Raw genomic sequence first — 18,888 nt, 5'->3', positions numbered from 1 at the left:
CCAAAAATTCAGTTTGTTGCAGCTTTCAAATCTGTCAATGGAAAAATAGGTCTAGATGATAGTCATGGAAAATTCAGTAACAAAAACAAAATTACTTAGTGCAGCTTGATATTGCAAGAAGAACTCGTTGAAGACTTTTCTCTCAGTTTGGTTACTTCCACACACAGGTTGTGCTATAGTGAGGTTGGACATTGCATGTTTTTTTTTTCAGTTTTGTTTTTTTGCATTGAAATAATCACAATGCAAATGTTTTGTTTGTATATTATATTTTAGATTTGATTTATCTCAGACATGCATCTAAGGGCCACCAAGGGGCAGTTAACACATCCTGATGCTGTAAACATCTAGATAAATGTGTGCAGTCCAGCACTTCCTGTGATGAGAGGGCCAAATGGAAGGCTTTCTGTTCTTTCTGAAACGCTGTGGCCTATTTATGCTCCTAACAGATAGAGAGAGAGAGATGATAAGAGAGTTACGTAGAAGAGTGTGAGAGAGTTCTCTGACTCCAGTTTCAGTGGGTGATAAATCTGGTGTTAATCTCTCAGGCCTGATTTGGTGAAGTTATGTGGACCTTCTGCCTGCCTTACCACACACAAACACTCTCGCACACCAGTAACGGCACATGCAGCATTGAAAAATGCATGAATGCAAACAATTTACATCCTAACATGTATTGTGCAGTACAGCTTAACCTGTGCACATGCCTTCACACGCCATGTGAAATTCTGACTCAAGATGTCCACTTGATTGTCTCTGAATAGAAGGTGTCAGTTTATGTGTTGTCCAGCCCAAAACATATCTGTACAATCAGAGCTCATCAACTCCACAACACATTCATTTCAACCATCACATTCTGACACGTCCTTAGGTATTTGTGCTGCCTAGTCAGACAGAGAGTCTGGAGAGGCTTTTGCCAACAAAGAGCAAGTTAGCACTTCAGGAGAGAGCAACACTTATCAAACACACTACTGTCAGCACTGCAGATATCAGCTGCTGTATATATTGTACTCCCGCACTAAGCCTGTAGGCTGTTTATGATTTCCAAGCCACACAGCAGTTGACCCTTTGCTAAGCTATGCCCTGCTTAGTTACGTTGCAAATTTGGACAAGCTTTATAGAATGTCTCATTGACAAGAAACTGGAGATTTCTGTAAAAAACGTAAAATTGTGAAATAGTACAGCTCTTTCCTAATTTAAAGGGGTCATCGGATGCCCATTTTCCACAAGTTGATATGATTCTTTAGGTTCTTAATGAAAAGTCTATAACATACTTTGATTAAAATTTCTCAATGATAGTTTAAAATACTTCCTTTTTACCTTGTCAAAAACAGCTCTGTTCACAGCGACTTGTTTCGGTGCATGTCTCTTTAAATGCTAATGAGCTACTGCTCACCCCGCCCTTCTTTTCCTTGATGAGCCATTCTCATGAGATGCTAAACTTTAGCCACATTCGTCGTGGAGCTTGCTAACTAGCACATTATTAGAAAAGGCGATTTTCAAAAATTCATAAAAAAACAACTTATACTAATTTATCTTGTAGGTGAAGCTGGATCACGAATGATTCGCATGAACATAGATGCATTTAGGTAGATCGGGGACGCATTCCCTTCAAAAACAAATGTAATCCACTGCGTCTTCAGCAGCTCTGATGTCAGGAGTAAATGACGACTGCTATGTTCATTATTACATCCAACAACAAAACACATCAATCGCTTAGGAGCCATTCTTGTCTACTTCTGAAACAATGGAGGACTGTTTACAGCTCACACAGGGCGTGTCTAAGGTAAAACACCAGTGTCAATCAACAAATGTGGGAGGAGCCTGTGCAGAACTGCATCACTCTGCCAAAAATCTGAGAACAGCTTGATCTGAGACATGATTTATTGGGATTTAAATTATTTTTTTTTTTTTAAACACTGGTTGGATTTTTATCATTATAGGGTGGTTGTGTGTACACACTGCCAAGACACATTTAAGTTCAAACAACATGTAAAAGTGAATTTTGCATCCGATGACCCCTTTAATATACAGTATTTTAAAATGTAATTTATTCCTGTACTGACAGCTGCCACTACTCTAATCTTTATTGTCACATGGTCCTTGAAATCAATATGCTGATTAGGTTCTCAAGAACCCTTATTATCAATGTATAATTATAATCATGTATGTACTTTATATGTGTGTATATGTTTATAGTATATTTATGTATTATTAGCTACTTAAACCTAATTTACATGGACTAATACCACACCGACCAACTGTCACACCCTGCTTGTACTACGACTGAATAACAATGGAGAAGTTAATATTGTTTGTCTCCGAGCATTCATGTGTTCACCAGATGGTATTTCCCGGACTACCACAAAATGATGAAAATAATGCTTGGAGAAACATTTCATTTGCCATGCGTCTGCCATATTACTTTAGCAGATATTCCATAATACCATAGCAAACAAAGAGTCTCAGCTGAAAACGGAGAAGCACTCAAAGCTAGACTTTTTCAGCAGAGCATCTGGTGTTTTCAGCTGGCTAAAAATGCTTTGGTGGACACATGACCTTAAGGTGGTGCTTAGTGAAGGTAAAAATAAATGTAAAAAAAAAGAGAGTCGCAGGTGTGCGTTTCTCCACATTTTACACTAGCTCATCCAGCCTAGTTTTTAAATCACTCTTTCATCACAGTTCCTTCCCTCTCATAACTTCACTTTCACTCCCTTTGACACCCTTTCTCCAGCATTTTTGCAGTCTAGCTGATATGAAGTATCTCTCTTTCTCTCTTCGTAGACGTTTGGCTGGTAATGACCTTGCATTCATCCACCCAGAGGCTCTGTCTGGCCTCCATCAGCTTAAAGTCCTGTAAGTATTCAACACACACACACACACACACCTCTATTTGAAACAGGCTTACTCGTTCACCCAGTGAGAAGATCTTGTACAGCGCAGTGAGAGAGCAGTAGATCCTGCTGTGAGTTTTGTTGAGTTGCTAAGTGGTGTTGTGTAACTAACAGGAATTTCGTTGTTACTGGATCAGCAAGTCTGTCAGTGTCTGATGGAGTACCTTTTAGGGTTGTGCAGATAGACGATAGTATCAACGATAGACCGAGATATCGCCTGTGGCTGATGCCTTTGACGATAGCAAGACAATTATTATTATTATTATTATTATTATTATTAGCAGGCTAGTAATACTATCTAATTAATATTAGGGCTTATTTGTTGCATTAGGCCTATATTTCTTTTTCCGCGTTTTTACAGTATTGCACGTTCTAACCAATCACACACGATTATGCTGAGCTTATGAATGCAATGGCCAATCAGAGGCGTTCAGATGAGTCATCACTGAAACAGCGGAGTTCTGTTGTTCAGCGTGCGCTGACTGAACTCAGACTCGCGAATTCTCTCATTATAAACAACAAAGTGCAGATGTACGTGCGATGTAAGTATAAGGAGACAAAAACATTAAAACCCATTACAAACGAGGCATTTGTTGCATCCAGTGGGGACATAATTACGGATTATAATCACTTATACTGTCTTTTTACGCGTTGCATCGCATCGCATCGTGTAACCATAAAACCATGTCTGCATTTGTGATCAGAGAAATGACAAGCGCTACTCTACACTGCTCAAAACTCACGTTTGAATCATCAGTGGAAAATCCTTTAAATAAAAACGTACTTACAGGCTGTGAGTAAGAACAGCCGGCATTGTAGTCGACTCTTCAATGATCAGGAAACAGCCCTACATAAAATGTACTGCAGACAAATTAATATTTGGGTTGAACTGTTCTGGAACAGTGTTGTAAATACAACTTAACCACTGATTTCTAGTCGTGTCCTCTTTTGGAAGACCAAACAAAGTATTTTCTCTTTCACAACGAAACACATGGCAGGCTAGAGTGAGTGGAGGCCGGCTTCTAGAGGCCGGGCAGGCTTGAGAACGGCGGATTGAAAGGAAAAATTGAAATCGCATCATATGACCCCTTTAAAAACATTAGGCTACTTTTAGCCTTACGCTGGAGTTGGTTCACTTTCTCGCAATGAAACCAAGTAACGTTAAATAATTACATAAATTAGCACGATAATATCGTGTATCGGCGATCTCACAGGCTGACGATAGGACGATATGAAAATTGAGCATATCGCCCAACACTAGTACCTTTCATCATGATGCAGCATGATGCATTCTCTCTCTCCCCCTCTCTCTCTTTGCTGTACCTCATATTTTGTCCTTCAGGTGTTTGTGAGCCAATTCAAATGCAGCTTATCAGCTGCCTGGTCCCCTCAGCCATGCTTTACATAAAGCTAATTTTTCCTCTTCCTGCCCCTCATCCAGGGCCGTTTCAAAGACCCATGGTGCTGTTACAGCTCATCCAGACACTCTTGTGGGAATTGATTTAGGGAAACTGGTTGTGCACCAAAAGCCAAGGGCTTTGGAACTATAGATGTTGGAGATGATTTGAGACCAGTTTTTATTTGCTGTGGTCATGTGTTTGTGAATGCCTCTTGGCTGGGATGCCTGTATGTAATTGTAAGTGTGTGTGTTAGTGTGTATTTGTGTGTGCTGTGGCCTGGCACTGAGTGGGAAAAGCTGTCCTCGCGGCCTATGCCATTTGAGTGACGCCAGAGAGCTGATAGGGTAGAGGAAGCAAGATATGCACCATGATTAGCTCAGAACGAGACACACACAAACACATATTAAATCAATACTAGAGCTTATAATTGTGGAGAAATCTTGAAGTGCATATGTATTGTGTTGTGATATAGAGGTGAACACAGTATATAATGGTGGTGTTTTAAACTTCTTTTTCAGAATGCTTCAGAACAATCAGTTGAAGACTGTCCCAAGCGCAGCTCTCAAGAATCTCCATGCCCTGCAGTCTTTGTAAGCATCTCACTCATTTTCTTTCTACCACTCTGGACCAAATACTTCAATATAAACTATCATTCAAGACAATTGGGGTCAGTAAGGTATAGTAAGATAGAAATTATTGCTTTTATTTAGAAATGATGGTCACACTCTATTTTAAGGTACAATTCTCACTATTAACAAACCATTAACTATGAATTTTGCCTCAATAATCTCCTAATTTGCTGCTTATTAATTAGTAAGGTAGTTGTTAAATTTAGGTATTGGGTAGGATTAGTGGAATGTGGTCTTGCAGAATATGTGCTTTATAAGCACTAATAAACAGCTAATATGTTAATAATAGGCATGCTAATAAACAACTAGTTCATAGTGAGAATTGATGTATTTGAACTATTTAAAAGTGACAGTAAAAACATTTACAATTTTCTAAATATTCTTTTTTCAAATAAATGCTGTTCTTTTGATCATCCTATTCATTAAAGAACACTGAAAAAAGTATTATGGTTTCCACAAACAATATTAAGCAGCATAACTGTTTACAACATTGATAATAATAAGAAATGTTTCTTAAGCGCCAAATAAGCATATTAAAATGATTTCTGAAGGATCACGTGACACTGAAGACTGGCTTCTGCAAATTCAGCTTTGCCATCACAGGTATAAATTAAATTTTAAAATATTAAAATAAAATAAGAAAAAAGTTAACGTAATAATATTTCAAAATATTACTTTTTTTACTGTATTTTTTAATCAGATAAATGCAGCCTTGGTGAGCATTTTAAAGACACTTTTAAAAAAATATATTAAAGACTTACTGACCCCAAACTGCATTTGTGATGGCAAAAAGGTTATAATGGTGAAAATAGGAATGGTATATTTTAGGCCAGTTACCTAAAATATATGTTTTCCCTTATCACACTTTTGTTTTTCATGGGTAAAAAAGACAATTCAACTGTATTTTTTTTAACTCAAGCCTGTCCTATGCTTTTTTTCCAGACCCTTCTGATTAACAGGCCATAATTGGCTCAGATCATTGGCTGTTTGGCTGATCATTGCTTGTTGCTGTCAATGTCGGACAATCAATTTATTTGCCAATACAGATGATAGGCTTATACTGTACATTGGTGCATTGCTTTTTTTTTTTAAATCAGTCAATGTCATTTTGTCAATTACCTGTATAGTGTTATGATAGTAATGATTTTACGTATTTCATCAAGAAATATTTACATAGTAATGTCTCAGTTGCATTAGTGTTTCTGTAACTTGCATGGTTTGTTTGTGTGTCTGTCCTCTAACTTTGTCTCAACGAGACTTAGTCCAGCTGCTGTTTCTGCTGTGGGACAATGTATGTTTAAAAAACCAGCTCTCAACCATTATCAACTCTCCAGATCTCTTCGTCTCTCTCTCTATCTCACCCCCTCATGTTGTGTGTTTTTCCTTTTCTTTTTCCCTGTGGTGCTAAAGTAATGTGTTTTGGCACAGTCCGCCTGCTTTTGGATAAGGCCTTTGAGAATGACCTGTCAATCAACGTGCCTTCTGCCCCTCAGCGTGGATGATGAGAGAAAGAGTGGGAATTTAGTCAGAGCAGAGGCCAAGGACGAGAGACACATGAGAGAGAGGGAAGGGGGCAGTCCTCTCGGAATGTGTTCACCCTGCAGGCTTTCTGCACAGGTTCTTCAGCTGCACTAATCAGGCTACCAAAAAAACCCTCCTAATTACAGTAACATTGCTGTGGGGAACAAGGGTGAGACAAAGCCTGTAGAAAACACTAGAAAAAAAACCTTTACTTCACCACTTACAGCAGTTCTGCTTTGACAGGTGTTTGAAAGATCGACTAATTAATTTGTGGTTGTAGCTAGTGATGTATTCTGGTGAAATCTGATACTGAAAACCAAAAATATCCCCATTTTAAATTAGCATATGTTTGAAATAACAATGATTTTTTAAATTCATATTTTACTATTTTTGTGCTTTTGTATATACACTCCCATTCAAAAGTTTTTTTTTTGTTTTGTTTTTGAAAGAAGTCTCTTATGCTTACCAAGGCTGCATTTATTTGATCAAAAATACATTATATACAATAATATTCCAAAATATTCAAATATTTTTGTTCCATTTAAATATATATTTTTAATGTTATTTATTCCTGTGAGGACAAAGTTGAAATTTCAGCATCAGTTACATTTAATCTTCTAAATTTTCCTGCTTAATATTTTAGTTTAAATCATGATACATTTTTTTTAGGATTTTTTGCTAAATAAAAAAAAAAAAATATATATATATATATATATATATATATATAGACAAATTAGAAATGTCATTTCTGTCACTTTTGATCAACTGAATTCATCCTGTTCTGAGCCTAAGCTTTTGAACAATAGTGTATTTGTCTGTCAGCTCTTATCTGTTGTGAATAATACTAAACAGAGCATGTCTCAACAACTATAAAACTCAACCTCTTTCCTATCAATATATTACCCATTAACAGCCTGTGTTTACATTAAATCTCATTAAAGCTGGATCATGTCATGTGCACACGGCTTTTTCTTCCATGCCAATGATTCTGTTATTGAATTTAAATTTGAAAGGACCGTTTCCATTTTCCTTTTTTCTTTTTACAAATTTTGAAACATTTTAGCTGGCCAACATTCTTTGCATCCCTAGTTAGAGCAGTTGATGCTATGGATATACTCTAGAAATATGACTGCCTCTCCTCACTCAAACAGTTTCCAAAACCACAATTATAATCTTAGGTCCATCTATAATTTCAAGTGGCAGCCTGTGCCACAGTTTGCAGTGATCCGGTAAAGATCTGTGCCTTGTAACCTCAAAAGTCAATTCTGTGGTTTCCTAGCCAACAGACCAAAGAGCAATTCATTATCATGAACAATTATCCTTCATTCTTCTTGAGTGTTAAAGCTATGATCTGAAAATTCTTACGAAGTAATAAATCGTAACAAACGTCGAGCTGCTAATGTGTTACGTTACAACAGCTCCTGTGGCCAAATGTTACCTTGGAGATCTACATCTTAAATGAATATCCTCTCTGTCTCTCGTCTGTGCCACCCAACCCTTTTGAGTCTCGTGAATCTTGTACTATATGTGTTTGTTAGCGTGTGCACGCTCAGGTTTGGCAGTGGCTGATGTGGACATGCCTAGATCTGTACGTTCAAAACAAGCAGCATGCACAGCCTTCAGCTGCAGCTGACAGATCCGTATCTCCATAGATAAGAGCCACCTGAGTCGACTCCTGAATTGTGATTCAGTTCAATTCACAAATTAACCGTCCGTTTTGGGATAGATCTATAAGGGACTGTGAATACCAGATTGTGTCATTCATTCACTGAATTCAGTTTGCTTATCACTCACATTATGCCCATTGTGTGAGCTTCATGTCTGTGTAGAGCGGAGAATTAAACATTCTCAAACGTGCCAAAGCCGAAAGTGAGCCAGAGTTCATATCCAAAGCACACGTCAGGTTAGATGATCTCTCACTGTAGTTCACAAATGCCTCGCAGTGCTGAAAAGTTTTCCTAAATACTTGCACTCAGACAAAAAGGGGGAACAGAACATGCATTAAAAAACTGGTTTTCACTCGCCATTTGTGCAATCTTTAGTCCTCCTTTCTCAGAATAGCCTGAGAGAGAACTAAAAGTTTATTTAACTAGCGAGACTAAGCTTAAAGTACACTGTACACCCATTACTCCACGCAAGGCTATTGTGAACAATTATGAGCTGTTTATATTTTCATTTGGTAGTTCCACAAGACCTCTGTAATATATTTCCATTACACAGAGGCATTCATAATCTCCTCACTGTTTGTCTAACTGTGTATGTTTCTGTTCCCAAATAGTGAGCTGACTATATACAGTATGGAACATTTTAAGTAGTACATTCATAGATTCATGTACTACATTTATGTGTAGTACATGAATCTTTTGCATAGAATGCAGTTGAGACAAGCTCAGTGAAAAAATTTCAATAGAAGTAGCTCGGTCTAATTAAAAATTGAACAAAATGTGGGTTAGGGTTAGGGTTAGGTGAAAAAGTATGTAATTTGTATGTAAAAAACTGGTTTTCACTCGCCATTTGTGCAATCTTTAGTCCTCCTTTCTCAGAATAGCCTGAGAGAGAACTAAAAGTTTATTTAACTAGCGAGACTAAGCTTAAAGTACACTGTACACCCATTACTCCACGCAAGGCTATTGTGAACAATTATGAGCTGTTTATATTTTCATTTGGTAGTTCCACAAGACCTCTGTAATATATTTCCATTACACAGAGGCATTCATAATCTCCTCACTGTTTGTCTAACTGTGTATGTTTCTGTTCCCAAATAGTGAGCTGACTATATACAGTATGGAACATTTTAAGGTGACATATGCATGTGTAGTACATGAATCTTTTGCATAGAATGCAGTTGAGACAAGCTCAGTGAAAAAATGTCAATAGAAGTAGCTCGGTCTAATTAAAAATAGAACAAAATGTGGGTTAGGGTTAGGGTTAGGTGAAAAAGTATGTAATTTGTATGCTTAATGGAGAATCGTGATTAGCTTAGCGATCACTAATCAAATGTTAATCAGTTGAAAGGACCCTGCAGTGTGCTTTGCAAGAGGAATGCTTTTTTATGGTATATAGAGTTGACTATACAACAGATAAATTACTGATTATCCAAATAGCCAATCAAATCGCTGTGCTGAGAAGCTTTGTTGTTATCCACCATTTTAGCTGTCAAACTTACTGAACTGTCTGTGACATACAAACCTCCTTTTTTTGGCTAATTTCTAAGATTAAGGTGTTGTGGTACATGTAATTTGGATACTAGGTATTCCAAGAATAAAGAGTTGTTTGGTCTATTTCCCAAAAGCCAGCCAGTAATCTCTAGCTCGGTCTAATTAAAAATAGAACAAAATGTGGGTTAGGGTTAGGGTTAGGTGAAAAAGTATGTAATTTGTATGCTTAATGGAGAATCGTGATTAGCTTAGCGATCACTAATCAAATGTTAATCAGTTGAAAGGACCCTGCAGTGTGCTTTGCAAGAGGAATGCTTTTTTATGGTATATAGAGTTGACTATACAACAGATAAATTACTGATTATCCAAATAGCCAATCAAATCGCTGTGCTGAGAAGCTTTGTTGTTATCCACCATTTTAGCTGTCAAACTTACTGAACTGTCTGTGACATACAAACCTCCTTTTTTTTGGCTAATTTCTAAGATTAAGGTGTTGTGGTACATGTAATTTGGATACTAGGTATTCCAAGAATAAAGAGTTGTTTGGTCTATTTCCCAAAAGCCAGCCAGTAATCTAAAAAAATGTAAGTGCTGGATCAGGCGGTAGTACAAATAATTTAGCAAATTTTGAATAATCATCCATAAACAAAACAAAGGACCCCATTTGTGTTAGTTACTCATTTATCCTTTGTGTTAATGTCAATGATTATGACATGTTGACTGTCCGACTTCTACGGTTATATTTAGTGTTTCAACATAACAACTTGGTACAATTTGTTTTTCTTTTGCATTATTATAAATTTGAAGTAATTTATTCCAAAATCGTCAGACACATCACCAAGCGAGTAGACTTGTGATGTCATTTTGTTCGATGGACAAAGATAAAGCCTTTAAAAATTGAGTAATTGTTGTCGTGAGGTCAGTTCAGTCATTTCTGAGGTTCTGTTTGAGTTAGGATTTCTAGGTAGGCATTAGACAGCTCAGCTAAGTCTAGTAACTTAGGTGACTGTGTGTGTGTGTGTGTGTGTGTGAGAGTGTTCCCATACTTAAAGTTTCAGTGAAAAGGTTATAAAGCTTAGTTCTTGTTCTAACTGAGATCTACACCTACGCATGCTCTACCCTTTTGTGTTTTTAATTGTACAATCTTCAGGGGAGGGAGAGTATAGCTTAGTCAGTGTCAGCCGTTCATAAACAGGAAGTCACCACCCCACCAGTATTACCCATCAAACCCTTCCTCCCTATGATTAGCTCCCATTCCAAATCTCAGTGCCCTAACTTAGAATAGAAAATTCTCCACGTGACTTGTGCGCTTTATTCATAGTCTTCTGAGGTCATGTGCAACTCACACTTGTTGATAAGTATATCCATACTGAGTCAGATCTTTTTAGCATCCACAGTATTTGACACAGCACTGTTTATTTCGGTCATTAGCCCTCAGGCCTGAAAGGTGTGGTCCTCTTTTCTCATAAACCCATAGAAGGGGCCCTTTAGTGGGGCCAGTTTTGAGGCTCCCACCTGGGCTGTGTGAAAAAGGGAGGCCAGTGCAGTGAGATCATGGAAATGACTTGTGTTTCTTTAACAGCACAGTGTTCGGAGACTGAGTGCTAACTGATGTTTTAGCACCTACTTGATAGCACACTGTTATTCCCAATATGCACGCTAACCCAGTGGCGTGTTTGTCGAAGCGTCTGTTTCATTAAGTAAAACATTTTCAACTCTTTTATGCTCTATCCACATCATGCTTAGTAAACCTCTTCCACGATCTGTGCAGGCGGTTGGATGCTAACCACATCACGTCAGTGCCTGAGGACAGTTTTGAGGGTCTGCAGCAGCTCAGGCACCTCTGGCTAGATGACAACAGCCTGACTGAGGTTCCCGTCGGGCCCCTACGGCACCAGTGTAACCTGCAGGCCCTGACGTTGGCCCTCAACAGGATCACACACATCCCTGACAACGCCTTTGCCAATCTCTCCAGCCTAGTTGTTCTGTGAGTACTTTGCCATTTTGGTCCCACACACTAGAGGAATTCATAAGATCCTGCTTTTAACACTGATACATTTACCTTCTCTTGTTGCCCTTTAACACACATCAGTTAAATCCATCAATGCGCTACACTAACTGTAGTCCTTGGTGGCTCATAAAACACTCATACAAATACACTTGCACATGGTTAAGTAGTACACATGCAAGTAAACAGTGGTGTGGATGGGCGATTTTAGAGAGAAAACAGGGGAAAGCAAAATGGACCCTTGTGTCTTACAAAGTCAAACAGAGGCTATAGACCTTCTCTCTCTCTTTCTCGCTCTCCCTGTGCCTTACTTCTGGAAGCTTCTATGTGGGTCTGATTTACCAATTACATTCCAGCTGCTGGAAAATATTTGTCTTAGGAGTGGAGGCCAATTAATCCGTTAAGTAGACTGAACAAACACACAGACCTGTACGGTGAAGTGCTCAGCAAAACGGCTGAGGAGTTATCTTCCAGGGACAGAAAATGTTTGTGTTGGTGTTCTGCTGAGAAGTGCATCTTTTTAATGACCGGAAAATTCAAGCGAAATAGACATCCCTTGTCATCTGAACAGTTATAAATCGACCAATTGATTCTGCATAGATGAGATGCTATTCTTTTACAGGGTTTCTGCTGGTCTTAAAGTCTTCATTCGCCCTTCCATAAATTATGGCCTAAAAAGGCCTTACATTTATAAAGTCATTGCATTAAATGTTTCATTCAGTGCAAAACACGAATGTCTTGCTGAGTATTTTTGTTTTGTTTTCCAATACAAATATCTAAACATCCTTAAATCAAGATACATTTACTTGAGATGCAACTTGAACATATGAAGTCTTTTTGTTCTGAGAAATTGAAGTTTATACCTAAAGAAACATCTGTTAATGGGATACGAATTAAGTACATTTAATTTGATTTAGGTTGAATTAAGTTGACTTTGGCAGATATCTGTTCTTGTTTTAGTCGTTAATTAGCTTCATTTTAATCAGTTTCTCAAAAAACAAGACTTCTTATTTTATTACATTTTGCTTCTCGAGTAAATTAATCTTGATTTAAGAAACTTTTTGCACATAAAACAAAACAAAACAAAACTACTGAGGAAGACACTTTTTTTGCAGTAGTTTTTGCAGAAGGTACAGTGAAATATTCTACTGGTTAGGAGCAGAGGTTTTCAAGCCATGCTTTTTTTTTTTTTTTTTATTAAAAATGTAATGAAGATTTGTTGTATTCTACTCAATTTATTATATGTGGTTGTGCTCCGTTCAATTTATTGCTTAAATTTTCTTTACTTGAAAAAGTCTTAAATTTACCTTCATAAAACCTGTAGAAATTAGTTTTACCTCTCAGATTATATTCACTATAGCATTAGTGATGTGTGTTATATTGGTACCTTATTGATTATTGACAATAACAATTTTTAATGTAGTGTTTTATATTGATATTTGATATTTAATAGTGCATGCTAATTTCCCTTATTTTTATATTTAGTTCACCTTTGCCATCATCTAATGCAGGGGTGCCCAACCCTGCTCCTGGTGATCGACTGTCCTGCAAAGTTCAGCTCCAACCCTAATCAAACACACCTGAAGCAACTAATTAAGGTCTTCAGGATCACTTAAAAATTAAAGGCAGGTGTGTTTGATTAGAGTTGGAGCTACACTTTGCAGGATAGTCGATGGCCAGGAGCAGGGTTGGGCACTCCTGATCTAATGCCTCCTAAAGTAAAAAAAAAAAAAAAAAGTCCTTAAGTCCATCTAATGCCTCCTGATCACCTAAAGTTAATCTTTAAAATTAACTTAATTATTTAATAACATTTTTAAATGTAATCTTTAGCAAAACTCGAAATGAATATCTCTTTTTATTATATTATAACGTTATTATATATTCTAACGTTATACCTGATTTATATTTTATTTTGAATTAATTTAGATAAAAGGTATAGAATTTTAATTTTTGTCCATTGGTTGTGTGTACGTTAATGAATGTCTAAATTATTGCTTCTAAAAACTTGTTTGCCCATGTTGTTCAGGCATCTACACAACAATCGAATCCAAGAGATTGGAAAAAACTGCTTTAATGGACTGGACAACCTGGAGACATTGTGAGTTCCCCTTCACCTACATGTGTAGCCACTAGCCAGCCACACTTCCTGTCATTAAAAAGATTGTAAGCGCATGTAACACTACATTTATATCTGCTGGAGTGGGTCTGTCATCAATAGCATCATGCTACATAATTTTACAAGAGATTGTATGTTGGTACAAGTATAGTTATGCAGTGTTTGGTAGTTATCTGCTGCTCTAGCGCCCTCTTCTGCAAGAGAATTTCTGTAAGGATGCTTTAAGCTGACAGTTATTGAAATACCTGTATGCAGTGTAGAGCATGTGTTATGCAAGAAGTGTTAAAACATGGATATGTAGAGGTTTATGACTTAATAGCATTTGTAAACATTTTATTACGTAGCATAGCTGAGTCCCTCTTTGACACTCAGCAAGTTGTTATTCTGAAAGTCATTTTAGAGTGGAAAACAAAGTAGTTGACTTACAAAAGTTAGTTCAAATAAATAGTAATATGCATTTTCTCAATGTATTTTGATGTGATCAGAGATCAACCTAAAGCCCGGCAACACTAATGAGTCATTACTGCTTCACTTGAATTGAGTTAAGCAGGATTTAGTATACCGATAAAGGACAAAGGAGTCTTTTCAAGACCTTCGGCTTTACCTTATTGCCTCCGTTCTCTCTCTCCACTTACCACAGTTCGTTTAGCAAGCATCCACCGCGTCAGGGAGGAAGAGGCGAGGGGAAGGGGAAGGCAGATAGCCATCGCTGACTCTGCTTTATTTACTTATTCTGACCATAATTAGGACAGGATGAGGACACGCCAACGTCCTGTGCCCCTAGGGAGGCGAGTGGGACACCGGACAGGGGCATTAGGGGGTAGAGAGGAAGTATCATGCCAGGCTGTGTATCATGTGGCAGCTGAGACAAACAATAACACACTGAAGAAATCAGCAGACTGGCTGTCCGGATTGGCCTCTGTAAACAGCACAGTTGATTTCTCTAAACAGGGTTTCTTTTTTTTTCTTTTAGCCAAAAATGATCTTCAGTTATGGTTCTCTTGTCTTTCTTTAAACATAGAGCGGCAACTGAAATAGCCCTTATTATACGGCTTTATTAAATATACAGTACAAAGAAAGTATAAAGAACAATAAAAGTTGCTTTAGCTTAAGTGTTTAGTTTTCACAAGGGAGGTGTTATCCTAATGTGACTAACTTTCATCTGTGCTGTCTCCTTTTAGGGATCTAAACTTCAATAATCTGAAGACCTTTCCAGAGGCCATTCAGACGCTGCCCAAGCTGAAAGAACTGTGAGTATCTACACACACTCCAACACTCATTTACAGTTATTCCAATCATTCCTCTCAGACACTTGACTTTTGATGTGGATGGCTGGTGTTGTTATATCATAGTTTGAAATTTCAGATTAATGAACGTCTATTACAGAGAGGAAGGGACATCAAATTGGTGTGAGGTTTCAGGTGCTTCTTTCATCATTTTAAAGTTGTTCTAAAAAGGAAGTCCTTTTAAAAGTCTAGAATAGTGTAAAAATCAAGGGTCCCAAACAGGTGTCTATTAACCTCTTCACCATTGTGTTTTGAAAAGCTTGAAAAAATAATCACTTGTGCCAAGCTGCCATCTAGTGTTGAGAATTAGAACTGCTTCATAATTTTGAGCTGTGATCAGTGATGTAACAGTAATGAATCCCAAGGGAACATATCTAATCTCACAGAGCTTCTTAAAGATTTCTAGCTTAATGATTTCATAATGTGTTTAATTTTTCCCTGTTTGCCAGTGGATTCCATAGCAACAACATTGCATCTATCCCTGAGGGAGCTTTCCGTAGGAATTCCCTGCTCCGCACAATGTAAGCAAACGCTGATCCCACTGTCACAGAACACACACACACAGTCTAGCTGAAATATTGTGATTTATTTATTTATTTTGTTGGCTATAAACATCCATTATATCTGTGTCTGCAGCCATCTTTTTGACAACCCGCTCTCCTTCGTGGGAACCACTGCTTTCCAGAACCTGTCAGACTTGCACTCTTTGTAAGCAGAACCATTATTCAGTCATTGTTCTGGAACTGAATTAATTACACTCATACTGACACCTGTCACTTAAATGCTCTTTTGCATATTACAGTGTTTACTTGCTTTTATATGTTAATTTCTGTTTATTCAACCTTATAGCAATTAGTCACACCAAAATTACAATGTTGTTGTTCCAAACTAGTATGATTTTTTTTTCTTTCCATGAAACGATAAAGAAGGTTTTTAGTTATTTTTGTATTTTTTTTTTGTATATTGCACTTTTCCATTTAATAAACTATATATCATAGTGTTTTCCCCCTTAATTTGGAGCTTTACAGCATTCCCATTTACTTTCATTATATGGAAAAGAGCAAGTCAAAGTTTCTGCTAAGCTTTTCTTTTTATGTTGAATTAATGAACACAGTATTTTCATTTTCTTTAATTCATTATATATTTCAGAATGCTGCGTGGTGCCAGTTTGATGCAAGATTTCCCCAGCCTGACTGGAACAATAAATCTAGAAAGCCTGTGAGTTTATTTTACACGGCATAAGCATACACAAAAAACAGTGTCAGTTACAATAAAAACCAAGTTTCCTAATATGGAGAAGTCACACAGCACAGCCTGAAATGATGATAATAAATGACAAAAATTTAAGTCATTTAATTTAAAACCAGTCATTTAATAAAGTTTGAAATACAGTATAAATTAAGCAAAATTCACACAAGACTCACGTCTCTTGTGTTGTCCAGGACTTTAACAGGAACCAAAATCAGAAGCATCCCAGCAGACCTGTGTGAGGATCTGACTGCGCTGCGTACACTGTAAGTCATACTTAACACATGAACACGGTTTATAATTCAGTTCCATTCTTATACTGCTGACACAACAGTGTAATACATCAGAGACACACACAAAAGATAATAGCACTAAATTGTAACCACACACATTAGCATGTTTTTAAGCAGTGACATACTACTCATAATAGTTTGTAACGCATGTCAGTAAAATGTCCATGAGTGCCCAATGATGTGCCAATTACAGCCTCGAGCGCTCGGTAATTAATCATCAGTCACAGGCCCCTAACACACAAAGGTTAGCCGTCACTCAAAACACTGAGTGTCACGGAAAAGCCTTCAAGCCGGTGCTGTCATTCAAGAGACTAACATATGCTCGGCATGTCAGTCATAACTGCACACTCCCCTTTCAGTCTCCGCTTCAAATACACACAGACACACTCCATCACACACAAGCACAGTGTGCGTCAGTCAGGCGTCATCCACCACACAGGCCTGTGCGCAGTGGCCTGTCAGAGGCACAGCTGCAGGGGGACGTTTTAAAGTGATGTCTAATGACCTCCCGGAGGACAGCGAGCTAGAGGCAGGCCTGCTTCCAGCCTGACTGCTGTAACACATAACAGATCCTTTAGTTCCTGTCTAAACTTCATCAAAACAGTTCCATTCCTCACAAGCTCAGTGTCTCAACATTTGTGTGTGTTTGTTCTGACAGGGATCTTTCCTATAATGAGATTGAAGACCTGCCGTCCTTTCAGGGCTGTGTTAGACTGCAGGATATGTAAGTTTGGTTATTATGCGACATATGCAACTTAGAGTTCTTTAAGTTTGAATTCATTATGTTTATGAGTAGACACTGACGTTTTTCTGTTTTTTTAATTATGTGCTCTGCAGAAGTCTACAGCATAACCAAATCCAGCAGATAGACAGAGGAACTTTCCAGGGCATGTCCAGCCTTAGAGTGCTGTAAGTAATCACAATTTTCATAAATGAGCCATAAATGTATGTATATGGAAATGATATTGTGAAGTCAGTAGGTTATTATCATGAAATAATCCCAGACAGAGTGATCAGTCCTGTTTTAGATTATCCTACATTATTCCACTTATTACATGGCTACTTGCCACAAATAAATAAATGGACATGAAATATTGATTTGAATTGAAAAGATTTTATTATACGAGAAGAAAGAGACCATGGAGCGGTACAACAGAGAGACCTGAAACTATAGCAAACTGTAGGAAACTGTTTGCCAGTGAAACTGTCAATTATGCAGTTAAGTGCTTATTATACATACACTATTTCACCACAAAATGCTGAAATTAACCAATAAGAATAAAGTATCCCATAAAGTCTTACAATATGTCAAAAATCTAATTTGTATGTAATGCATATAAAGCCATTGTGAAAAAGCTTAAACTTAGTTCAATATTGAGTTCTGTACTAATATTGTAGACGGTCTAATGAACTATATTTCTAATCATAATAATAATTATTATTATTCTAAATACAATGAATAATAATAATAATTGTATCATGAACATATTTAACGGAATATTTTAGCTTAAACTACTGTTCAGGGTTTAGGGTCAGTAAAAATTAGTTTAAGAAGCCTCGAATAAGGCTGCATTTATTTGATCATAAATACAATAAAACAATATTGTAATATTGTAAGTAATAATATAATTATATCATATAAATATCTATATAATACATGATTTATATGGTAATGTTGATTTTTCAGCAGTCATTACTCCAGTCTTCAGTGTCACATGATCCTTCAGAAGTCATTCTGATCTGCTGATTTGGTGCCCAAGAAACATTTCTTATTATTGTCATTGTTGAAAACAGTTGTGTTGCTTAATATTTTTTTCCACATTAAAATGTGCTACTTTTACTGTACTGTATATTGCTTTTGTCGCTGTTTTATAAAAAAGTTACAGGAGGCCCTATATTACAGTTATTTTTACCATGGTTAAACCAGCTTTTGACTTTTTTAATTAAATGAACAGCAGTTCAGTAATCACACTCTGACTGATCTCCTCATAGTGAGCTCGCACAAGGCTTGTCCTAAATTCTGAATCTTTACCCAGAGCCATCTGTATATGCTTAGCCTGTGTATCTGTTTGTTTTCTTACCACTCTACAGAGACCTGAGCAGAAACCAGATCAAGTTCATCCACAGAGATGCTTTCCTTTCTCTCAGTGCTCTCACCAACCTGTGAGTGTTCAGTCACAATTATTCACATTCATTGCATTTTAGTGGAAAAAACTGCTGGGGAATTGAAATATAATTGTCATGATTTAATTTATCATACATTGCTGTTGAATTACTTAAAGATATCAAAAGTCTTTGCGTTGATGGCTTTGATGCAGTTTCTCCACTAGAGTGCCTC

The 18,888-nt window shown here is 37.2% G+C and overlaps 1 protein-coding gene across 2 annotated transcripts in view; it reads left to right on the top strand.

The window, feature by feature from the left end:
- The window catches only part of lgr4 (leucine-rich repeat containing G protein-coupled receptor 4), an 88,375-nt gene that overhangs the window by 50,114 nt on the left and 19,373 nt on the right, over positions 1–18,888 (top strand). For both annotated transcript variants that reach the window (XM_016237552.1, XM_016237551.1), the window contains exons 4-15: positions 2,782–2,853; positions 4,810–4,881; positions 11,371–11,586; positions 13,634–13,705; positions 14,905–14,973; positions 15,459–15,530; positions 15,646–15,717; positions 16,159–16,227; positions 16,452–16,523; positions 17,209–17,274; positions 17,388–17,459; positions 18,642–18,713. In XM_016237552.1, coding sequence (XP_016093038.1) covers positions 2,782–2,853; positions 4,810–4,881; positions 11,371–11,586; positions 13,634–13,705; positions 14,905–14,973; positions 15,459–15,530; positions 15,646–15,717; positions 16,159–16,227; positions 16,452–16,523; positions 17,209–17,274; positions 17,388–17,459; positions 18,642–18,713 — 996 coding nt within the window. The remainder of the gene's footprint in view (positions 1–2,781; positions 2,854–4,809; positions 4,882–11,370; positions 11,587–13,633; positions 13,706–14,904; positions 14,974–15,458; positions 15,531–15,645; positions 15,718–16,158; positions 16,228–16,451; positions 16,524–17,208; positions 17,275–17,387; positions 17,460–18,641; positions 18,714–18,888) is intronic.

Source organism: Sinocyclocheilus grahami, unplaced genomic scaffold (genome assembly GCF_001515645.1).
Source record: "Sinocyclocheilus grahami isolate Dianchi unplaced genomic scaffold, SAMN03320097.WGS_v1.1 scaffold518.1, whole genome shotgun sequence".
Taxonomy (NCBI): domain Eukaryota; kingdom Metazoa; phylum Chordata; class Actinopteri; order Cypriniformes; family Cyprinidae; genus Sinocyclocheilus; species Sinocyclocheilus grahami.
Note: the sequence above shows the minus strand (reverse complement) of the source record. Positions and strands in the feature narration are given on the sequence as shown.